Source organism: Protomyctophum parallelum (assembly GCF_964188405.1).
Source record: "Protomyctophum parallelum genome assembly, chromosome: 15".
Lineage (NCBI taxonomy): Eukaryota > Metazoa > Chordata > Actinopteri > Myctophiformes > Myctophidae > Protomyctophum > Protomyctophum parallelum.
This window is the reverse complement of record NC_139710.1, coordinates 4,190,718-4,216,729: the sequence shown is the minus strand read 5'-3', so window position 1 is coordinate 4,216,729 and position 26,012 is coordinate 4,190,718. Positions and strand designations below refer to the sequence as shown.

The 26,012-nt window shown below is 44.8% G+C and overlaps 1 protein-coding gene across 3 annotated transcripts in view; it reads right to left on the bottom strand.

Annotated features, from left to right (window-relative positions):
• Nucleotides 1–26,012, bottom strand: part of unc5db (unc-5 netrin receptor Db) — a 242,114-nt gene that overhangs the window by 76,487 nt on the left and 139,615 nt on the right. For all 3 annotated transcript variants that reach the window (XM_083783854.1, XM_083783856.1, XM_083783855.1), the window contains exons 3-4: nt 6,655–6,798; nt 2,981–3,084 (exon numbers count right to left, since the gene is read on the bottom strand). In XM_083783854.1, the coding sequence (XP_083639980.1) occupies nt 2,981–3,084; nt 6,655–6,798 (248 nt within the window). The remainder of the gene's footprint in view (nt 1–2,980; nt 3,085–6,654; nt 6,799–26,012) is intronic.

Genomic DNA, 26,012 nt, shown 5'->3' with positions numbered 1-26,012 from the left:
GATATCTGAGAAGTTATGAAAGTGAAACGGCTTTGAACTGAGAGCACTAGAATGTACACTTCAAACCACCTCTTCTTACATTCTATTAAGTATGTCAAAATTGCAATCTCTGGTAAAATATGTGCATATGTTGGCCTTTTCAAAAACAAACCGAAAGTGAGCCCTATAAAGCCTAAGGAGTTCTTTATTTTTCTTCTATGTAGATGGTGAAAATTATATTCTGTATCTAACTATCTATATGTTAGAAAATGTGACCTTTAGGACTTCATCTATCTTGAAATGAAACGGGGGGAAATAAATTGCTGGTAATTCTCTTACCCAAATTGAAATAATCTTTATGACCAATGGTAATAATACGTATACGTTGAAAGTGAAATAATAAAACCCCCAGAAATGTTTGTGTTTAAAAACAACTCAAAATACAGTTTGGAGACTTATAACCGGGAAAAACTAATTGGATGGGAAGAGAATGGGCGACAAACTACATTCAGCAGTCTTCTAGTGTGACACCTCTCTTCATGCAAAACGCGCCTCACCAGAGTCATGGTAAAGATGCTTTCAGCAGAATGTCAGACTCCCGGTTATAGAAACCGCTTTAGCCACGACGGTATACGAAATTGATCCAATCCTCTGTGACTCCAGTCTCATTAGCTCGCCCCGACTTCAATGCTGACCGAGGGGGGATTTTTTTTCTCCACACTCACTCTTCTTCACAAGAGCTGGGATGTTCATGGAAGCCATCCAAAAACAAAACAAACAAAACAATCAAATAAATAAATAAACCCCCCTGGAGACTCACATCCCATTAACCCATTCTGACCTGAGATCAGATTCATAACGAGGTTTCCGCCGGACAACACACTGGTCTGATTAACCCATTCTGACCTGAGATCAGATTCTAAAAATGTCAGTCGTTCTTCGATTTTTCAAAAATAGCAGACCTACAAGCTCGTAGCGCGCCACTCGGTGGCGCGCTATGAGCTTGTAGATCTGCTATTTTTAAATAGCTAAAGCATGACATGATGCTGACATCAAAATGGGTTCCCGATCAGAATGGGTTAAGACCCCCAGGAGGTGTTATATCATGCCAGCATCTGCATCAATGCAACCCCGCACTCTCCCGAAAGCTCACAGCATCGCACTCATGTTCACAATCTCAATATTTCATCTAGGGAGGTGCTCATAGAATCAACTGGACTGTGGAGGTGGTGCAGGGATTGCCTGGCTGGTATTCGTGCTCACTTTACATTATTCACTCCCATCCTTCACGGCGGGGGCTCATTTGTGTTGACAAAGGACTAGACGGTAGAGATTGTGATTCCATCTGCAGGCCCACTTCCAACTATTTTTATACCCACACTGCAGATCCGGGAGCGCCTGAGTGACATCATTCCTCCATTTCCACAGTGAATCATTTATACGGTCCGCCCGATACGGGGCTGACCTCAGCCCCCGATCCGCTCCCATGGGCGACGTGCATAACCCATTCTGACCTGAGATCAGATTCATACGAGGTTTCCGCCGGACACACACTGGTCTGATGAACCCATTCTGACCTGAGATCAGATTCTAGAAATGTCAGTCGCTCTTCGATTTTTCAAAAATAGCAGACCTACAAGCTCGTATCGCGCCACTCGGTGGCGCGATATGAGCTTGTAGATCTGCTATTTTTCAATAGCTAAAGCACGACATGATGCCGACACCAAAATGGGTGCCCGTTCAGAATGGGATAAATTACACAGGTGTAGTTCACACTGATTTCCACAGTGAGTGAGAGAAGATGCAATGGGCAGAGCATGTGCATTTAGGGAGTCCATTTATATAATGATACAGAACTGTTATGGATTTAAAACAGGACAAAATACTGTATATATTTATATTATACGGAGAACCTTGACATTATAGATTATTCCAACATTTCTTATTTATAGCCAATTCATTCGGCTAAGGTGTCAGAGCGTGATGCAAGTGTTCTCTACCTAAGTATTAAAGTATTAAATATACATACATTATTTAGCATGTATATTATTATTTGCTGATAGCAGGGTCCAGTATGCAGACCAGGGATCCGATTATTGGACAACGGAGAACTGAATCAAAATGTTATTAAATATCATGTCCAATCAAAGATGGCACATGTATGCCACAACTGTGGCCAATCTCATTTTGCAAACATTATGGAATTGCTTATTATTTATTTGTGTTCTCTGACCCAGTGCTATACCACGTTTCCAAATCTGTCCGAAATATACCGTATAGAAAAAGAAATGAGAGCAAGAGCGAGCGAGAGAGAGAGAGAGAGAGAGCGAGAGAGAGAGAGAGAGGGAGCGACTTTGACTCTCAGACAGATACTGTGATCCAGATACTGTCAACTCTGTGGGAGTATAAGCTCTCAGTCTCTCTCTCTGCGTGTTCAGAGGGTGGAGGTGAGTTCTGGTGGATGACTGAACAAGGGGGGGGGGGGGGGGGTGTCGTCCTGATGTGATCTTACCCTCGCCACGGGCATTTCCCTCAGTGGGAGGAGTATGCTCCTCTCTCTCATTCAATGTGTGTGTGTGTGTGTGTGTGTGTGTGTGTGTGTGTGTGTGTGTGTGTGCAAGCGTGAATGCATGTGCATGCGTGTTGTGAGCAAGTGAGAGAGGGAGAGAGAGAGAGAGAGAGAGAGAGAGAGAAAGAGGTGCCAACCTGGTATGCTATTATCTCTTATTATATGCACTCCCTCTGATCAAGATCTCTCACACTCTGTAGGAGTGAAAGCCCCTCTCAGTGTGTGTGTGTGTGTGTGTGTGTGTGTGCGTGCGTGTGAGCGTGCCCGCCCTCGCGCATGCATGCGTGCGTGCGTGCGTGCCATTAACGGTGTGGAGTGAAGGTGACGCTGTCAGCACCAAGTCTAAGCTGTGCCTGTGCTGTGCTTGCAATGCGTCTGTGAGTAGAGTTGGAGATGGGGGGGGGAGAGCGTCGGGCCTGGCTCTGGTCTTACCTCTGCAGCAGGTATTCCCTCTGGGGGACGGCAGTGCAGGACGATCATCCCCATGATGGGCACCTCCTTACCCTGAGGGTCCTGCTCAAAGTTTTTCCTTAGGTCTGCATGGGGGAGAGTCGATAAGGAGGAGAGCAGTCAAACGTCAGGCACTGTGGCTACTGCTTTCAGTCAAAATCCTCAATGTTAATCTAACTCTGGGAGTTTACAAATTATAAACCAATTGGTTCCTTTTGGTTATGTTTGCACACGCTCAAGAGTTTCAAGTGGATGGATTAACCCATTCTGACCTGAGATCAGATTCATACGAAGGTTTCCTGCCGGACACACACTGGTCCTGATGAACCCATTCTGACCTGAGATCAGATTCTAAAAATGTCAGTCGTTTTTTTTTTTAGATTTTTCAAAAATAGCAGACCTACAAGCTCGTATCGCGCCACTCGGTGGCGCGATATGAGCTTGTAGATCTGCTATTTTTAAATAGCTAAAGCACGACATGATGCCGACACCAAAATGGGTGCCCGGTCAGAATGGGTTAATCTAACTCTGGGAGTTTACAAATTATAACCAAATTGGTTCCTTTTGGTTATATTTGCACACACTCAAGTGGATGGATTCAATCTGTGGATTTCACTGTGTACATTTGTGCTCAAACTTGTGCTGCCCGCCCCTGCTGGTTTGAACCGAACAACCTTGGAAAAGCCTCCAAAAACCATGTCGGATATGAAAGCGAGAGGCAACCCAGGAACCGTGTGCTCACACTGATCTGTTGACGGGGTAGACTCGAGGATGTAGTGTCTGCCAGGATTGTACTGATCTTCCTGGATAGTTCATGGGTTGCATCCAACAGTGAATCAATCTCTTTTTCACCCCTCTAAGAGATCATGTTCTCCTGTGGTTTATTGTACATTTTGGTAGCTGGTACTTCGAGTGATATGTGTGTGGTATATGACAGCTCTTGGACTTTTTGTATTTTGTCTTTTGACATTTGCCCACACTACATGTATCGGAGTGTAATAGCCAGTTTGGACGTCTTTGTGGATTGCACTGACAATCCGGAACCGGAACCCAATAGTGACTCCTCTGTGAGTCTCAGTGACTCATAAATTGCACACAATGCACGCATTTATCACGGGTCAAAGATGTGTCCCTTTTGCACTGGATGTGAGTTGGTACTCACAGCTACATTCTTCACAATATTGTGTGTGTGTGTGTGTGTGTGTGTGTGTGTGTGTGTGTGTGTGTGTGCGCGTGCGCGCGCGTGCGTGCATATGTACGAGTCATTTTTGCCCTTTCATGAAGTGAATAGGATAATCCGTTTTTATTTTTTTGCTACATAGTCTAAGTCTTAGACCTGCACTCTCACAAAGAGTGCAGGGTAGGCTCCATCTTCCCTCCTTTGGCTTAACCTAATTAATGAATTACTTATTTTTTTAAGAAAGCCTGATTAATTTGTTATATGACAATCATAATTGGTGGGGAGGGTCAGAGCCATATAGGCAGAGGATTGAGAAGACAAATCAACTGATAATGCAACTTGCAATAAATAAAATAAAATAAAAGTAGGCTGACTATTAATGTTACGTGCGTAGGCATATGGGACTGACCTTCATGAAATAAAAATGTATGGATTTGATTTAAGAAAAAAGAAAGTCTAAATAACAACAACATAAGGCGACTGAACAGCCGGCTATCATCAGACTGCTGTACAAGACTTTAACACTTCCCGACTACGTGTCTTCCGCGTGCAGTTAGGATTCGGGGCAGGGTTAGTAATGCAGGCGAGTCAGAATGGTGGTGTGTCGGAATATAGCGGGCGTGTAACCGCCTGTCACCAGGCTGGCCTGCCCATAGACTGTAAATATTATGGACAAAGTCGAAGGGAGCCGTCACTGTGACCCATTGGTATCTACAGACGCCACTTTGAAGCCACTTTGTCGGCAAATTCAAATATTGGAAATTCCGTCGCCGGAAATGTTCTTGTTCCATATCAAGTGGCCGCCTGGGCCTGCCACAGTGGAACACTTTCCTTTAACGGACTGTTTTTTGTTGTATTACCTCCTTCATGTGGACTGTTCACCTATGAGATCTACTGTACCTTGTGAATTGTCAGAGAGAGCTTTTGTCTTATGCGGCTATACTATATGTGTGTAATACATGCAGATTTTGTTGTATTTTTTATATTTTCCTCCTTGCTCTCACTCTCTCTGCCCTGGGAGGGGCCATTTTACTTATTTACTGAAAAAGATTTATATATATGAAAACAAATTTCAACCCACTGAATTACGCATGTAAACATGTGATGTGACAGATAAAAACCGATTGGACCATTTACAAAAATCAAATAAAAGATTTGCTGAACAAGTATGTGTCGTCTATCTAACCAACCAAAAGTGGTATGTTCTGTCTGTGGACCACTGATCTCCACTGCATTTCAGTAACGTACTCTATAATGTGGTGCATGCACCCTCAACACACACACACACACACACACACAGCAGGCACCGCTGTCCATGGTGCTGAATTACATACAGTCCACACCAGGTGGCCGTGGTGACCATGACACACAATAATATCATAATCCAGGCATATCTATCTATGCATGCAATTGTCAGCAGTACATGTATCGAAGGCTTCGACTTCTCTAGCCTTACGCCTGATAATAATAGCAATTTCATATGATCGTGTTGTATTTTTATCATAAATACTGATTTCTCTGTTTCTTGGTGGATTATGACTCAAGTGGCTCAGGGCTGCACATCATTATTTTGGGCTAGTTCTCAGCACCTGGAGATGTAGCTTGGTACGCACATGAATTAGGCTGCGTTCACACGGGCAGATGCAATAGAAACAAAGCTCCACAGACAGTGGCTGTTTTTATCTTTTAACCCATTCTGACCCGAGACCAGATTCATGCGAGGTTTCCCACTGGACACACACACTGGTCTGATTAAACCCATTCTGACCCGAGATCAGATTAAAAAAATGTCAGTCGTTCTTCGATTTTTCAAAAAATAGCAGACCTACAAGCTCGTATCGCGCCACTCGGTGGCGCGATATGAGCTTGTAGATCTGCTATTTTTCAATAGCTAAAGCATAACATGATGCTGACACCAAAATGGGTGCCCGTTCAGAATGGGTTAAGCAGCAGGAGGATGTTTGTTAGCAGCTCAAGCACTGAAACGTTCCAATGCAGATGCAATGAATTACTCACCTATAATGCTGCTCGTTCCATGTTTAAGTCATTCCAAAGTGTGTACATTGCTTAGGTCATCAACGCGTGGTTTTTCATATCGTAAATGTGGTCGCCAACGTGGGTTACTTGTGGGTACGTTGGAATGTCGCGTCACAATTCTCAAAATCCCTGCCTCAGCTGTCGGTACGCAAAGCGCCTTGCATCTCGCCTTTGATCTGCCATGCATCAAACATTTTGACGACACGTGCGCAGTTATGTTACAGTAGAGTACGCACTACTGCTACTGTAGTCTATTTGCCACACGTTTTTGCACTGGAAGTGTTGTCCTCATATGTACATTGTGAGCATAGAATACATAATAATAATCCAATTATTTTCTTTCTTTTTATATTACGTTGTGATGAGACAAGTCACGTGTCGTGTAATAAGATGTATATAATGAAATCTAAAATGTGAAATAGGGTGCTACCACACTAACAGGCAATGCGGACAGTGGCCTTCCGGCTTTTGGACGTGCCCAGATGGCTCCAGGCGACACACAGGCACCAGTAGTCCTCAGGTCCATGGAAGTCCTCCACCTGCTGCCTCGACACGTTGATCATCACCTCACGCACCTTCAGGCCTGCAACATTTAGACAAGAGTGTGACAGTTAGTGGACTGAGGGGTTTCCGTCAAGTATCACATGCCTTACGGTAAAAAAGCAGTGGTATAAGCTTTAACTGGAAAGTGCCGCGTCGGTTAAGTGCGGGACCTTTAACCCATTCTGACCTGAGATCAGATTCATACGGAGGTTTCCACCGGACACACACTGGGTCTGATGAACCCATTCTGACCTGAGATCAGATTCTACAAAAATGCCAGTCGCTCTTCGATTTTTCAAAAATGGCAGACCTACAAGCTCGTATCGCGCCACTCGGTGGCGCGATATGAGCTTGTAGATCTGCTATTTTTAAATAGCTAAAGCACAACATGATGCCGACACCAAAAATGGGTGCCCGGTCAGAATGGGTTAAAGGATCCTTCAATCAATATCTCGATATCTCTGCGGGGCTTGCATCAGTGATCAATGGGTTTAACAGGATTAGCTATGTGAGTTCTTCAGGGGCTTGACACACTTCTCAAATCGGTGGGTTTTTCCCTCACTCACCAGCCGGAGAAAGAAAGAAAGCGCATTGCTGATGAAATCCGCGACAGTGCTGGCTGGCTCTCAAGGGAACCTTGTGATGGCATGCTTCGAATGCTCAATATTGCTAACAAGAGGAAAGCTAAATCATCCATAGACACACTCCCATTAACCCATTCTGAACGGGCACCCATTTTGGTGTTGGCATCATGTTATGCTTTAGCTATTTAAAAATAGCAGATCTACAAGCTCATATCGCGCCACCGAGTGGCGCGATACGAGCTTGTAGGTCTGCTATTTTTGAAAAATCGAAGAGCGACTGACATTTTTAGAATCTGATCTTAGGTCAGAATGGGTTCATCAGACCAGTGTGTGTCCGGCGGAAACCTCGTATGAATCTGATCTCAGGTCAGAATGGGATATATGACACGTTGTGTAACCACACAGACGGCGTTGCGAGCACAGCACATTCCAGGGCGCTCTGATTATATTGGATCTGTTGAGAAAAAAGCAGGCCTCTCTCTCTCTCTCTCTCCCTGTTTGAAAATCCTCTTAGGCAACATGCTGCAAGTCCACGGCTGAGAAATCTCTGCAGCCCTGTCGCACGCCTTTAGATCGCTATACAGGGCCCATTTTATTAAATGTGAGTCATGGGCTTATGGTCTCTGGCATGTGTTCTCAGCAGAGGAGCCTCTGTACTAGCCCTTAGGGTCCTATAGCAATGGCGGGGATTAAAGGCAAATGCATGTGCAAGTGTGCTGCAGACAGAAAGACCAATTTAAGGAAAAGGAAAAAGGAAAAAAGAAAATAACACCCCCGTCCCCGCAACTCCCTGTTGTATACAACAAGGCAGACACACACACACACACACACACACACACACACACACACACACACACACTGTGGCGCTGAGTATGACGCTCAGCGATAATATTGGGATTGAATAATGTCAAATGAACATGCTGTGTAATCACTGGGCCCTGACCCCAGAGAGGGGTAGAAATGACTCCTTCTCCAGCCTGACTAACAACCCAATAACAGTGTTTAACTATAAAACATTATGCTTGCATTTATCTAAAGGTGGATATGAAATCCCAGTGCCTAAAAGAAATGTAAATGATTAATGTGTTAAAACCTAAATAATGATCTACTCCCAAAAAAGGTGTAGATTCAGAGCAGGCCCTGACTTTACTCTTACTGAGACAAAGAGGTGTGAAACAGGACACCAGCCATAAATACCAGCTTTCTCTCACAAGCCAACTGCCACAGCGGGGGTGCCGTGGACACATCTCCAGTCCACTGTCCCTGTATAGAGCATGGTGGGCGCACAATCAGCACATGGGGAAAGCTTTAAGCTGACCAATGACTGAGGGCCTGACACAAACAGCCAATCACAGGAAAGGCTGATGCTCCAAGGTAGAACAGAGGTTAAATAACCTAGCATGGGTCCTCTTGATTCAGATCCTAAGCAAAGAGGGGTCCAGCCTCGTGTACATCGTGCACGATGAACCAGCCCTGTGTATTACACTGCACGGGCGACCAAACGCAGCCTCACATTGACCAATGGTAAATATGAATTCATGCAATAACTAATGAATAATGCTATCAATGTGTTGTGCTGTAAACCTGTAATTGACTAATGTATTCTGTGTATTTTGTCTCACATTCAGGTTTTTTACCTAATCTTTAAGTCTAACTAATTAAAGGCCTGAACAAGGGCTATAATCACTAACCCGATCTAAAAGAGCTAAGCTCATTGTGTTAAATGTATGTTATGAAATCATATAATAAATATATATAAAGACAATGAGTTATGTTATTTTAGGTTGCGAATGGCCTGAGATTTGAGTAAATACATTTGACCCTATGTGAAGTTGTTTTCCCTTTCAGAGGGATTAGGTAGCACGAGATGTTATCAATTAGCAAATAAATCGTAGCAAGCTATAAATCTGAACACACACACACACACACACACACACACACACACACACACACAGAGTATCTGAATATTGTACACACTTAAATACACACATAGGACACGCACACAAATGCAGGCACACGTCACACACATGTGCACATGCATTCACTAGGGCTGTGCTCATGAAAACACACGCGCACACACACACACACACACACACACACACACACGGTTCTTGTGCCACCATATTCTCGATGATGACACGGTATTCTGACATGCTCTTAATAAGTCAAACAGCCACATGCAGCGAGTGCACAGCTTGCGAAGAGCAGGAGCCGTCGACATCGGAGCGAATGCTAATTAAACCTGACTGAGAAGCAGCAGCAGGGGGCGTGGCCACCACAATCACCGTTACGCCGTTCACAACGCCACGGAGGAAATGTGAGAACACCGCGTGGCAGGTGGACGGCCCCCCCCCCACAGGTCTCTGCTAACGCCCATTTATCCCATTCTGACCGGGCACCCATTTTGGTGTTGGCATCATGTTATGCTTTAGCTATTGAAAAATAGCAGATCTACAAGCTCATATCGCGCCACCGAGTGGCGCGATACGAGCTTGTAGGTCTGCTATTTTTGAAAAATTGAAGAACGACGGACATTTTTAGAATCTGATCTCAGGTCAGAATGGGTTCATCAGACCAGTGTGTGTCCAGTGGAAACCTCGTATGAATCTGATCTCAGGTCAGAATGGGTTAAACTGTGCTGCCACACAGCGGAAACAACCCATCTGCAAACTCACAACGCTTTGTGGGCTATTTTTGGCGTGCAAAACATCATTGTACGGCGACACATTCATTCATTGTGAACACACAGTTGATCGGCTATTTTCAGCAAAGATATTCAATCATGTACAGCCAAAACAGAAAGGTCACTAGTATAGACTACTATAGAGCTGTAGTTGAATCCAAAGTACAGATACTCAAAAATACACAGTACAGTACTCGAGTAAGTGTACTACATTACTGTCCACTACTTCTTTTGTCTTCTCACAGTTTGCATGTTGTGGGATGGATGGATGGATGGATGGGTGGGTGGGTGGATGGATGGGTGGGTGGGTGGGTGGGTGGGTGGGTGGGTGCATGGATGGATGGATGGATGGATGGATGGATGGGTTGGTGGATGGGTGGGTGGGTGGGTGGGTGGGTGGGTGGATGGGTGGGTGGGTGGGTGGGTGGGTGGATGGATGGGTGGGTGGGTGGGTGGGTGGATGGGTGGGTGGGTGGGTGGGTGCATGGATGGATGGATGGATGGATGGATGGATGGATGGGTTGGTGGATGGGTGGGTGGGTGGGTGGGTGGATGGATGGGTGGGTGGGTGGGTGGGTGCATGGATGGATGGATGGATGGATGGGTGGGTGGGTGGGTGGGTGGGTGCATGGATGGATGGATGGATGGATGGATGGATGGATGGATGGGTGGGTGGGTGGGTGGGTGCATGGATGGATGGATGGATGGATGGATGGGTGGGTGGGTGGGTGCATGGATGGATGGATGGGTGGGTTGGTGGATGGATGGATGGATGGATGGATGGATGGGTGGGTGGGTGGATGGATGGATGGATGGATGGATGGATGGATGGATGGGTGGGTGGGTGGGTGGGTGCATGGATGGATGGATGGATGGATGGATGGGTGGGTGGGTGGGTGCATGGATGGATGGGTGGGTGGATGGATGGTGTAAATGAGGCAGCTCATGTGGACATGGGGTGCACAGCTGTGGGTGCAAAGCGCGTCTGGTCCAGGGGGTGCTACAAGTAACATGGCTGACAAAGCCTGGCAGAGAAGAAACTGGCACAGTTATTAGAGGGCGAATAAAACAAGTGGTCGATGCATCCCTGCAACAGAGAGAGCGAGGAGATGCAAGCAATATTATGATACATACGTCGCAGAGGTGATGAGGAGACGTCTGTTTATTCTGTGTGTGTGTGTTTGTGCGCGTGTTTGTGCGCGTCTGTGTGTGTGTGTGTGCGTGCATGCGCGCGCGAGCGTGTGTGTGTGTGTGTGTGTGTGAGGGAGAGACAGCAGAGAAAATAATGACTAATGACGCTTTACGATTGTGGGCTGCTGTTTGTGAGAACGAGAAAGAGAGAGAGAGAGAGAAAATAGAGAGATAGAGGGGGAGATAGAACGAGAGAACAATAGGAAGAGATTGCTGTACTGTGTGAGTGATAGAGCGAACTAGAGACAATAACTATGCCAGAGAGAGAGAGAGAGAGAGAGAGAGAGAGAAGAGGGCGGAACAGTGCGAGAGAAATTTGAGAAAAACCAAGCCGCCGAGAGACAAAAATGGAGACAAGAGACGGAGAATGTAAGTTAAACAGAGCTATAGAAAACCAGAGATAGCGAGGGAAAGAAGAGAGACGACAGCCAGATTGAGAGATTGAAAAAAAGAGAGAGGGAGACAGCGAGAGTAATATGCTAATGAGATACGAGAAAGTGGTGGTGATATCTGCCGGCAGGCAGAGCAGCACACATGCATACACATCTCCTGAAGTCCAAACAATCCTTGACAGGTGGCAACGCCCCAGAGAGAGAGAGAGAGAGAGAGAGAGAGAGAGGAGAGAGCTGCCACAGTGTCGCCTGTCAGCCCTATTTGTTTACAGCAAGCACACGGTTGACGGGCCTTATTAGACGACAACTACTTGATCCGTTCCTCCCACCAATCCCATCCTCACTCTCCAAGTTCCACTTGACAAATGCAAAAACAAAAAAAAAGAGAGACAATGTGCAGAGTATCAACAATTGTCTGGATGAGAAATTGAGATAGCCATCGGTGGTTGTAGTGGTTCAGACACTTGTGGAACCACATGCCCCCGGCTGGCTTTATACACTGAATCCTGCAAGATCCTTCCATTTTGCGGCTGTCCAAATCAATGCAGAAAAATGTACACACAGCAGTGGCATGTTAACTGCCAGTCACCACCCGCTCGCTACCTGTACGTAAATCTAGTTCAGCATCCTCCATCCATATCACATGTTCCTTTATGTTCTGTAAAAAACTAAACCAAACAAAAACTAAAACAGAAACTGCATATCAGGTAAAGCAGTGATGATCACCACTTAAATGTTGAATCCAGCCAGAGTAAAAATGCTCCCGGTCCTGCGTTCAACATAGCAGATTGGAGGTTATAGACTGCAAAATGTTTGCCAGGAGATATGTAGAAAAACCATGTCCCCATCTGGTCAGTTGTTAACACCACTAGGAACGAGTAGGATAAAAGCAAGTCCTGACCTGGTAATTATGGATAAAAAAATATGTATGTTGTTTCCCAAGTTTGCCAAGTTTTGTCGTTTCCCAGGGCAACTGTTATACGTTCTGTTTACATAGGCATGTTAGGAACAAGGTGTTCAACCTACAGAACATTGTATAAATAAAAATCACACCTGTGTGAAGTGAAGGGCACTCTTATCATCGTTTCCCCCTATCGACCAGACCGTGGACTTGTGGTTAGAGTGTCCGCCCTGAAACTGGGAGGTCGGGGTTCGATCCCCGGCCGGGTCATACCAAAGACTGTAAAAATGGGACCCAATGCCTCCCTGCTTGGCACTCAGCATCAAAGGGTTGGATTGGGGGGTCAAATCAACTAATCAAATTATTCCGGAGCGCGGCACGGCTGAAGCACACCGCTCCTTGGCTGCGGCTCACTGCACCAAGAGATGGGTCAAATGCGGAGAAACTATTTCACTGCGGTATCGTGTGTGACAAATAGTACGACTTTGACCTTTGATGAATTGAACAATGAGGACCCTGTTGTAAACAAGTGTAATGCTTAATTGGGTCGTCCACTCACAGTTAACAGTCTTTGTATTGAGTTTGTGCTTAAAATGTACTGTCAATTCTACAAACTGTTAATAAATATTTCAATCAATCAATCAAAAGACTTTGATCTTTTATGACCGTTTTAGGCCATTCTTGGCTTTATAGCTGCAACTAACGATGATACTCATTTCATCTCAATTCATCTTCATATTATTTAGTTGCTAATTTGATTCAGTCTCACATCTAGAGTTCGAGCCACTATACGCGGCCCTCACACCTAAGTTTTTTGTGTATACCTGTATATGGAACTGATTGATTTGACACAGCTGTCATTAATTAATGGTTTTGATTGCCTATGCGTTCAAGTTATACGAGGTGAAAACCGTGAAATGCACAGGCTCATCTTACATCGCTGCTGGCTGCCACTCGCACATTACTAGGGCACACTACTTGTCTAACAATGTGGATTATAGTTTGCTGGGTCAATTTGAGAAAAAAAGGTCAGTAAAAACATCGTCGAGGAGTAAAGGCCTATTCATAGTCTGGATTCTCGGTGGCGAGGTGACCACCGCTCCGGTGGTGAGCTGGCCACCGGAGCTGAAATAACGTTGAGCGGTGGTGAGTAAAAACAGAGAGAAGGGCTGGAGCGGTGGCGGGGTGGTTTGCTCTTCACCGCGGCTCGTGACGTCATGTTGTTGAAGACGTGTGCTCTCTCTCTCTTCTCCCCCCCCCCCCCCCTCCCTGGGGTGTGTGTGGGGGCCGTGGGGGGAAGATTAGTTGCACTGCCCTCGACAGTGAAATATACTTCTCCAATGGCGGTGCAGAACCGAGAGAGTGACACATTCTTTTGGATGTAAACTGCGCAGCTTCTTTTTATCGGATTTGCGGATCTGTGAATTTTTGCACGGCCGGTCCGATTTGGATCAGTGATCGGCCACCGATCGATCTCTGAACTTGACTTATGAACATCATAACAAAAACAGCTCAATCAGAAAATGGCACAGTAAACCACCACAGATCAAAAAACAAGACAAAGGTAACACATCAAACTTGAAGTTCTGAAATGTTAATACATTTCCCTATAGCAACCACTCTTGACCTGTTTTCCCCTACCAGACACAAAAAAAAAAAAACATTACTGCCTACTCACGCCCACCTCCACGCCCACCTTCAGCACGCAGAACGATCAACTACAGCATGAAATAATGATTTTTATTTTCTTCTTCCAGGCTATTTTATGTGATGGATTATTGGAAGAAGAACAGAGGCTGCAAATCTTCATTATTTCACAAGAAAAAAGGTATTCATCACAAAGATTAAAAACATATAATACATTTATGCATTAGATATATATATATTTTTTTTCATGTTCCATAAATCTTTTTGTGACCTCCGAGGTTGTCTGGACCAAGGGTAGAATGAGAGCAACCATGCCTAGATTACCAACAAGACCTGCATCCACACAGATCAACAACACAGGTCCCAAAAGTCTCATGTTTCATTCAATTGTGAAGCCGTAACATGGGCAGTTAGGTGTTCGGTGTCTTGCTCAAAGGAGCCACTGCAGCCTATAGCGTAGACTGGACATAGTTTCTGTTCAAAGGAGCCACTGCAGCCAATAGCGTAGACTGGACATAGTTTCTGTTCAAAGGAGCCACTGCAGCCTATAGAGTAGACTGGACATAGTTTCTGTTCAAAGGAGCCACTGCAGCCTATAGCGTAGACTGGACATAGTTTCTGTTCAAAGGAGCCACTGCAGCCAATAGCGTAGACTGGACATAGTTTCTGTTCAAAGGAGCCACTGCAGCCTATAGCGTAGACTGGACATAGTTTCTGTTCAAAGGAGCCACTGCAGCCTATAGAGTAGACTGGACATAGTTTCTGTTCAAAGGAGCCACTGCAGCCTATAGCGTAGACTGGACAGTTTCTGTTCAAAGGAGCCACTGCAGCCAATAGCATAGACTGGACATAGTTTCTGTTCAAAGGAGCCACTGCAGCCTATAGCGTAGACTGGACATAGTTTCTGTTCAAAGGAGCCACTGCAGCCTATAGAGTAGACTGGACATAGTTTCTGTTCAAAGGAGCCACTGCAGCCTATAGAGTAGACTGGACATAGTTTCTGTTCAAAGGAGCCACTGCAGCCTATAGAGTAGACTGGACATAGTTTCTGTTCAAAGGAGCCACTGCAGCCTATAGAGTAGACTGGACATAGTTTCTGTTCAAAGGAGCCACTGCAGCCTATAGCATAGACTGGACATAGTTTCTGTTCAAAGGAGCCACTGCAGCCTATAGAGTAGACTGGACATAGTTTCTGTTCAAAGGAGCCACTGCAGCCTATAGCATAGACTGGACATAGTTTCTGCTCAAAGGAGCCACTGCAGCCAATAGCATAGACTGGACATAGTTTCTGTTCAAAGGAGCCACTGCAGCCAATAGCGTAGACTGGACATAGTTTCTGTTCAAAGGAGCCACTGCAGCCAATAGAGTAGACTGGACATAGTTTCTGTTCAAAGGAGCCACTGCAGCCAATAGCGTAGACTGGACATAGTTTCTGTTCAAAGGAGCCACTGCAGCCAATAGCGTAGACTGGACATAGTTTCTGTTCAAAGGAGCCACTGCAGCCTATAGAGTAGACTGGACATAGTTTCTGTTCAAAGGAGCCACTGCAGCCTATAGCATAGACTGGACATAGTTTCTGTTCAAAGGAGCCACTGCAGCCAATAGCGTAGACTGGACATAGTTTCTGTTCAAAGGAGCCACTGCAGCCAATAGAGTAGACTGGACATAGTTTCTGTTCAAAGGAGCCACTGCAGCCAATAGAGTAGACTGGACATAGTTTCTGTTCAAAGGAGCCACTGCAGCCAATAGCGTAGACTGGACATAGTTTCTGTTCAAAGGAGCCACTGCAGCCTATAGAGTAGACTGGACATAGTTTCTGTTCAAAGGAGCCACTGCAGCCAATAGAGTAGACTGGACATAGTTTCTGCTCAAAGGAGCCACTGCAGCCAATAGCGTAGACTGGACATAGTTTCTGTTCAAAGGAGCCACTGCAGCCAATAGCGTAGACTGGACATAGTTTCTGTTCAAAGGAGCCACTGCAGCCAATAGAGTAGACTGGACATAGTTTCTGTTCAAAGGAGCCACTGGAGCCTATAGCGTAGACTGGACATAGTTTCTTATTCACTCAATCAGTATTCTAACGCCGGGGCTCCACCGGACGCATTGTGTCTCCGTCGCGTACGTAAAAAAAAAACGAACCGGGGCAATTTTAAATGTTAATGCAACGCAACGCGGGCAGTGGAGCCACCCTTCATTGATTAAAAAGGGAACATTCCCTGACGGTGACGGAGACGCGACGCTGACTGCGCCCGGTGGAGCCCCGGTGTTACTTGTTAACCCATTCTGAACGGGCACCCATTTTGGTGTTGAGCATCATGTCGTGCTTTAGCTATTTAAAAATAGCAGATCTACAAGCTCATATCGCGCCACCGAGTGGCGCGATACGAGCTTGTAGGTCTGCTATTTTTGAGAAAAATCGAAGAACGACTGACATTTTTAGAATCTGATCTCAGGTCAGAATGGGTTCATCAGACCAGTGTGTGTCCGGCGGAAACCTCGTTATGAATCTGATCTCAGGTCAGAATGGGTTAAGTCATGGCCTTCAAGCCTGATCTTCACACGTTCACCTGTTTGCCCTTCTAACCAAAGCAGTCTACATGATGAAAGTTTAAAAGGGGACCTTTCTTTTGATCCTACCATTCTGTTTCCCCTAGCCCATTCTGAACGGGCACCCATTTTGGTGTCAGCATCATGTTGTGCTTTAGCTATTTAAAAATAGCAGATCTACAAGCTCATATCGCGCCACCGAGTGGCGCGATACGAGCTTGTAGGTCTGCTATTTTTGAAAAATCGAAGAGCGACTGACATTTTTAGAATCTGATCTCAGGTCAGAATGGGTTCATCAGACCAGTGTGTGTCCGGCGGAAACCTCGTATGAATCTGATCTCAGGTCAGAATGGGCTAGACGCAGTGTTGGGCAAGTTACTTTGAAAGCGTAGCTTGTAAAGCTACAAGTAGCTCACCATGGCAGTAGCTTGATCAAGCTACATAGCTACCCCTGGAGAGATGTAGCTTGTAAAGCTACAGCTACATGGAAAAAGTAGCTCAAAGTAGCTCAGCTACTTTTTATTTTTCAGCGTTAAATTGAGAATGTACATGCGGGAGACCCCTCCTCCCCTCTGGGAGACCCCTCCCACCCTGCTCCCCTCGGGGAGACCCCTCCTCCCCCTGCTCCCCTCTGGGAGACCCCTCCTCCCCCTGCTCCCCTCTGGGAGACCCCTCCCACCCTGCTCCCCTCTGGGAGACCCCTCCCACCCTGCTCCCCTCTGGGAGACCCCTCCCAGCCTGCTCCCCTCTGGGAGACCCCTCCTCACCCTGCTCCCCTCTGGGAGACCCCTGCTCCCCTCTGGGAGACCCCTGCTCCCCTCTGGGAGACCCCTGCTCCCCTCTGGGAGACCCCTCCTCACCCTGCTCCCCTCTGGGAGACCCCTCCTCCCACCCTGCTCCCCTCTGGGAGACCCCTCCCACCCTGTGATACCAGGGCCAATCAGAGGCCAATTAGAGGCAGCTGTCAAGTGCTGATATGCCCTCAAAGCAATCAGAAAAAGGAACAGTCCTTGATTTTTCAAAGGGGGTTCTAGTACAAGAATTAACACAGCAACCAATGGTCAAAATTAATATATTTCTTTCATGTTATTGCCCAAAATTGTAGCTTGTAACTTGAGTAGCTAAGCTACAAAAAATGACCCAAAAGGTAGCTGAGCTACTTGACGAGGTACACAAATATGAATGTAGCTAAAATACCACAAGCTACAGCAAAATGTAGCTCAGCTACGTAGCTCAGCTACATGTAGCTTAATACTCCCCAACACTGGCTAGACGGCATGCAATTACACGTAGCATGCCAAACTTGCCCACCATTTCTTCTGGCAGAAAATGTCCCTCTCCATGTACATATAGTACCTCTATGCCTCACTATGCTTGATTGCACTTTCACACCACCATTTTTATTCTCCTTTCAGGCCACAAGACAGCCATCCCCTCCACGTCCTCCCCAGATCCAAACTAGTCTAGGCACAGCTTAAGTGCACAATCTGCTATAGCTATGTCATTGCATATTCATTCCATTCCATTCCATATCCTGCTCATTTTTAAGTAAACCTCTGATCTTGAACAATGAAAGACCAAAATAGTCAAGTAATGGCTAGTTCCTGCTATAGCGCTCTGTGGAGTCAAAAGAATTAAGAGTTAATGTAAACCTTAGAATAATGGCACATCATTAAATGGATTTCTACAATGACCTGTAGCAGCCTCTTATTTAGGGCACACTCTCCCATAGTCAAGTCCACCAATTATCCCATACAATGATCACAGAGAGGTAGCTTTTATACTCATTCCATTAGAAAAGACCACCCAAGGAATCCAGCAGAGCATCACAGCACTTAGTTGCTTATACTCTAGCCGAGGTAGCTGTGTGTGTGTGTGTGTGTGTGTGTGTGTGTGTGTGAGTGAGTGCGTGAGTGCGTGCGTGCGTGCGTGTGCGTGTCCGTGCGGGGTACAGGTGCGTGAGCTGTGTTTGTGCTCGTTTGTTGGCGCTTGCTTTCATGCGTGTACTGTACTATACACCGTACAAGCAAACAGCCACATATGCGTTCTTGTGCATGCATGTTCTGTTATGATACACAATTCAATGATAACTGCGCCGGTCAGGTTTTTTGGGACAGATCCGGATCACTGATTGTTTTTCTCACGATCGGCCGATCATGTGCGCAAAACTAATTATACGTCAAAACTGTTCCTGTGGGTGTGGGGAGGAAGGGGAGAATGTTTAGGCCTGTCACAAAGACGCAAAACTATATTATGCTATATATCTGATTGACTTTTATACCACTTAAATGGTATAAAAGATCGGTTTCTCCAGATCGGTTAAATTGCAGATCACCGGCCCAGGCCGTAGCGTAACGGTCTGGGCACCGGACTGGTAATCCAGTCGCAGTGTGCCGCGGGTTCGACTCCCGGACCCGACACGGCCTTTACTGCATGTCATCCCCCCCTCTCTCTCCCGTTTCCTGTCAGCCTACTGTCTGTCCCTTCAAAAATCAATAAAAGGCGTAAGCCGCAAAAAAAAAAAAAAAAAAAAAAAAAAAAAATTGCAGATCACCGATTGAGTCATTTGGAGCGAATTTCGGGCAATCACCGATCGGTGGCCGATTGATCGGAGCACCTCTAATAACTGGAGGCATAAAGAAGAGGTCTCTTCTGAATCTAAGAAAAATATAATTCTCTCCATTAACGTGGAGTGTTTCGAATAGAATAGATTAAATAGATAAAAAATAAAGAGCAGGAATAAAGACTCTAAAAGCTCCACAAGCAGCTATTAAGACCACATGCCGTCCTTACATCCACCTGGCCGAAGAGTGGCAGTAGAGCAAAATACATACAAATATCATAAAAATAAAAAATATTTTTGCTATTGTGCCATCTAGATTCTAGACAGATCATGGGGTTCCTGAAATAGTTAGGGTGGCAATCGGCTCACTTGTGTGCTGTCAACGTGAGGTTAATAGCAGAAGATAACACTAGAAGCGTACTGGGGGCACTACATTTATTGTAAATCTCACTCCGTACCACATTAGCATAGAATCATTGTCATCCTCATTATGTCTGCTCCAGCTATAGCCTACATTACAAGACTAAGGGCTGTGGTTACACAAGTCCCGTGATGAAACAGGAGTCATGGATATAGTGCTGTTCAGAAAAAAGGAAAAAAATAATCCTTGCAGCAGCAGCACTGATGTTGCCCAAGATTCTTTCAAAATGAATTCCAAAACCAGAGATGATTTTACTTGGTCTGTGTCCATATAACAACACAACTGGCACACACACGCGCACACACACACACACACACACACACACACACACACACACACACACACACACACACAAAGGCCCATTAGACTCCATTTCGCCTATCCTTTTGGAAGTAATTCGATAGTAAGACGTTTTTATTCCCCTCCCCAAAAGGGAACTTTTATCTCTCAACTCCATTGGGCCCCATGCCCATGCACTTTTCAGCACTGTAAGGTGAGACAGTCCATACCCGCAGCTACATCTCTCCTTTAAAATTATACCAAATTTCTATCCAGCAAAAATGAAGTCAAGCCAGACAAAACAAGTAACACAGCTAGCTTACAGTCTGCCATTGCATTGCTGAGACACAAAGAACAAATACATGACAGTGCAGCAGTTAACATGGTACATTATAGGAAGCTGCCCTCCCAATCCAATTAAAAGTCCTGTTTGGTCATGAACATAAAATACTGAGCTATTGTTGTTATTCGGTTTCTGGTCTGGTAGTGGGTTACCTGTTGATTGATACATTGTGCCTACCCCGAGGTATGCAGTATATGCTGGAGGGAGAAAAGTCTCCAATAACCCCAGCATTTTGTTTTATGTCACAGTGGTGTTAGGAGGTGATTTGGGGCTTTGCTTCCACAGTGGTGTTTCTGCAAAAAGATTTCTCTGCTGATATGTGATGAAGAGATTCATTTTAAATACCAGGACTATACTGTACTGTACATACTTTTGCACTTCTGAGGGGGAGCTGGTTAAATGATACTGCAATTACAGTGATTTTCTAGAGAAGTGGTCCATTAGAGGATTTTCTGCAGTAATTGCGTAAAGGTTAATGAAGAGGGACTGGTTGAATTAATTAAAGGGGAATTTTCTTAACTACTTAAGCATACAACAAATGTCCAAAGTAGCTGACATAAAGGCTCACAACACATTCAGAATCAGCTTTATTGTCACATCACAGTTTTACTGTGGATAAAATATAATAACTCAGTTTCAGCAGAAAAGAGTATACATTTCACTGCAACACGCGGGCCTACAGGAGCATTGTGGCGACCCGTGTGGATCTGAGAGAGAAGCAGTTCTGTGCGCCGTGCGGTGTGTGTATGCGACATGGAACGGTGAGCTATACAGAACACAGTCAAAACCCGGGCAGGATTTCCTGGAGTGGATTTACAGGTCGGTCACGAGAACAGCGATGGGTCTGTGTGTGTGTGTGTGTGTGAGAGAGAAAAACGTCTGTGAGTCCGACCAATACACAAGACCCCCCGAGGGAATGCATTGCAGACCACTTGGGCGTCTGCCGGATTAAATCGCATTAACCACACTGTACATAATTTAGTATATATAGTAGTATATATATCTGACAGGCTATTAGCTCTATGGTAAAAATGTAAGCACTGAAGCATTGCGGAGGAAACTGGGTTCAAATCCGAGGTACTGTATAAGAGGAAAGGTGCATAGTGCTGCTTTAATGTGGTTGACAATTTCTTCAGTCTCATGCGCGCGCCCGCACACACACACACACACACACACACAAACACACACACACACACACACACACACACACACACACACACACACACACACACACACACACACACACACACACACACACACACACACACACACACACACACACACACACACACACACACACACACACACACACACACACACACACACACACACACAATGCAAACGCTAGTGACAAAAACACCTTTACACCAACACTGAGAGTTAAATTGACACACATGATTGGTGTTAATGATGGTGGACTTAGATTCTGACTGAAAGTCTCTCTCTCTTTCTCTCTCCCCCCCCCCCACCCCCCTCTCTCTCTCTCTCTCTCTCTCTCTCTCTCTCTGAGTTAAATTAGCAACAAGGATTTTACTCTTTGTCGCCAGTTACAGCAATGGTGGCGTACACCTACTTAAATCTGTGCAGATTTTTTGTTTTTTAAGAAACAAAGAAAAAAGAAAAGAAAATGGAAATAAATTGGGGTCTGGTCGCATAGAAATTGAACCTGATGTCTTGATGAATTCTTGATTCTGGCTTCAGTCTGCCCATGGCGCTTTTGACTTCCACAATTAAAGTTAAAGCAGCTATAATATGAATTTTAAAACAGTTTTTAATATTTAATATCATATTGTCTATGTCCCTCAAACTTATTTCAAATGGTTTGAGCCTCAATCACCACTCTTGTACATGGCATTGCTTCTGAAGCTGTTTTAGCTGTAGTACCACAATGTTCTGAGGTGCTGATATGGAACTTATTTAATATTTGAGTCATTACAATACTGATCCTAGATAAACACAGGCTTGTTTCCATTCCATGCCAGCTTGGAAAATCAACAATGGCAGACATTGTAAACAAAGTGTAAATGCAAATTTGGAATTGAAGACTGAAGAGAGGGACGGGCCTTTCTCGGCCCCACCCCTCTCCCATTGTTTATATTGTGTTTAGGATCCAAGATGGCCGCAGCACCAGGGGGGGTTGGGGCGGAGGTGAGCGGGCGGGGTCGACATATGACCTTACTGGGCTGCATTCAAGACACTTGCCCTGTGTCTGACACCTGACTTGTGTCTGAACACAGCTTTGATGGATGTGTTCTGCCCCCCTCCCCCCCATCAAACAAAATGTTTGGTCAAACCATATGAGCTTCCATTGGAAATGCATTGGAGTGGCCATTAAACACAGACACAGGACAAATGCAAGACAGGTGTCTTGAATTTGTGAACGCAGCCCAGTAAGGGCATATGTCGACCCTCACCTATACAAAATAGGGTGACATTGATGACATCACAAATACGACCAAATCAGTTGAGCTGTTCCTCAGAGCAATTTCCATAAAAGCCCCTATATATGATGAGAAATCCTGATTGATCAAAATTGCAATTTTGTGGGGATAGAAAAATGGGTTCTAATTTCTTTTTATATTGTAGGTCCTTTAACCCATTCTGACCGGGCACCCATTTTGGTGTCGGCATCATGTTATGCTTTAGCTATTGAAAAATAGCAGATCTACAAGCTCATATCGCGCCACCGAGTGGCGCGATACGAGCTTGTAGGTCTGCTATTTTTTGAAAAAAAAAAAAAAACGACTGACATTTTTAGAATCTGATCTCAGGTCAGAATGGGTTCATCAGACCAGTGTGTGTCCGGCGGAAACCTCGTATGAATCTGATCCCAGGTCAGAATGGGTTAAATATTTCAAAAAGCAGAAAACATTATGTGGAAGATGTTTATAAATACTTCTCTGGTCTACTGGCAGTGTGCACATTGCCGATTGATCCAGTGGTTTGTGAGATTAGCTCTGGACACACACACACACAGGCCGGCTTGACTCACGCCGTTTAAATCGAATCATGTGGATGGCATGTGTTCCATTTCATGTACTGTAGCTATGGCGACGAGGTTTCAGCCCCGATGTGAATCACATTGACTTAATGTGTGTGTTCGTGTATCCCTGGACTTCTGTGTGCATGTGCCAGTTTTGTTGCCATTATGGACACAGACAGACCAAGTAAAAGCTTCCGTTTCCTTTTTATTTTTCTTATTTTTTTTGGGGTAGAGGGGGGTCTATACAAAATGTAATGTCATATTTGTCCTAGTGATGACATCGCGTCCCAATGCTCTTCCATGCATTCACTGTCCCAATTTGTCCCCATAGCTTATACTCTGGTTGCACCATAACCCATTCTGAACGGGCACCCATTTTGGTGTTATAGCATCATGTCATGCTTTAGCTATTGAAAAATAGCAGATCTACAAGCTCATAGCGCGCCACCGAGTGGCGCGCTACGAGCTTGTAGGTCTGCTATTTTTTGAAAAATCGAAGAACGACTGACATTTTTTAGAATCTGATCTCAGGTCAAAATGGGTTTAATCAGACCAGTGTGTGTCCAGTGGAAACCTCGTATGAATCTGATCTCAGGTCAGAATGGGATAATGATGTAATCGACAGTTCTTTTTGTGCCATTTCTTACATGCGCACAACCCAAAATCAAAACGTGCCCCAGACAGACAGATTGTGGTACGCCAATGTAGAAGAGTGTCTCAGAGCCTCTGGTTGTAGACCAAAAGCCTATTGGTTAAAGATGGAGTGCCGTGATTTTTTTCCACACTTAAACATGATCATCAGGTGTATTTAGGTGTATATGAGGTATAATTTTTTCAAAAAAGTGTACAGTATTTGTTAAAATGATGGTTTTATGTGGACACACCCACCAGTTCATTAGGTATGCGTGAGTTTAACCATAGCACCACCCACCTAATCCAGTCCCTCCGCCCATGGCTCTGCCCTTTTGTTTACAAAATGGCAAATTGGTGTCTGTAATGTAACAAAAACTCATGTTTTTGTGAATGTTAGAAGTGAACACTTCCCATATTTCTGAGATATCGTATAGGCACCATTATGCACTTATACTGCCACCATCCATGTATAGGCATATAATCCATGCATCCATACCATATCAGATCTGTTTTTTCTGATTTTTTATAATCATTTATTTATTTCCTCCAATTATATTGACCCTATTGTCGCAATCAGCTCAGCTCATCATCCAATTCGATCATAGTTTAACAGCAGAAACAATTAGTTTGATAGATCATTTAGCCTACAATATATTGTAGGCTATTGATTTCCTCCAGCTAAGCACCCTGGCATTAAAACTGTCCTTTATCTGACTGCATTGAGTTTCAGCAAAAGTCGCCAGATTTAAAGAAACAAGCGGCCAGGTCCACAAAAATAAGTCACAGAAATTGCCGTGAATATTTATGAAAACGTTTCAACAACACCAATCCTTTTAACAACATATTATTCTGAGGGTCCTTCACATGAACCATTGGTCAAGTCAACCACATCTCCCCTGAAAGTTACTTATATGAAAACAAGCCCAAGTCGCTTGTAATAGCCAGACATGGCAACATGACTTCCAGCGCGACACAACATACTTCTAATTCTTGACTTTACAGCCTCGTATAAGTATTAGGACCTACATACATATTGACTACAACAGCCAACAAGAATGCACACTGTGACACTACACTCTGTATCAAAGCCCGACCACTGTGATTATAAAAGCAACAACCTACTCCTTGAGAACAACAAGAGCAACTATACAGCAGAGCAGGTAGGCTATAAGACTGGTTTGTTGTGGTTTCCTCGATTAATCCTGAGGACCCGACGTGAACATTTACTTGCTTCCAATCTAACGAAAAACAGTCTGCTCTGCTGTGAACTGGTAATGTGTGAAATGACTGTTTGAAAATCTGCCACACAGTTAGACACACACAGAGCAGCAAAAGCAAACTGGCTGCGCTGTTCAGTTCACACGTGTGTATGTGGCAGGCAGCTCCGCCCACAGAGGTTGTCGTATTTAAAAAATATGTATAGAGGGGGAGGTGCGTGTGTGCGTGCAATATTTTTACGTCACACTATCCGTGTTTACTTCATTGGCCCGTTTGACCGTCAAGGGTTCAGCCTCCAGGAAGAAACCCTAAATACAAAGTTATTACACCATTGGACATAAAAACGACTCCAGGGTGTCTAATGAAGTACTGTCACCCCATACACGTCACCCCATACACATGTCCATACACATGAAAAGCTGGAAAAATACAAAAATTGAGGCACTCCATCTTTAAAAGTACAGTACCATTTCTTATGTCATGGAAAAGAAACCTATGAAACCACCAAAAACATTGCCCAGCACTGCCGTCACCAACTCTCCAGTACAAAGTGTGTATCAGACAACACAACCTGACAGGCTTTGCGGTGGTAAAGAATGGACATAAAAATAAAGAAATAAACAAACAACTTGACTCGAGCATCGATATACGTCTTGACGGCTATGAAGGCCTTTAACCCATTCTGAACGGGCACCCATTTTGGTGTCAGCATCATGTTATGCTTTATCTATTGAAAAATAGCAGATCTACAAGCTCATATCGCGCCACCGAGTGGCGCGATACGAGCTTGTAGGTCTGCTATTTTTGAAAAAAATCGAAGAACGACTGACATTTTTAGAATCTGATCTCAGGTCAGAATGGGTTAATCA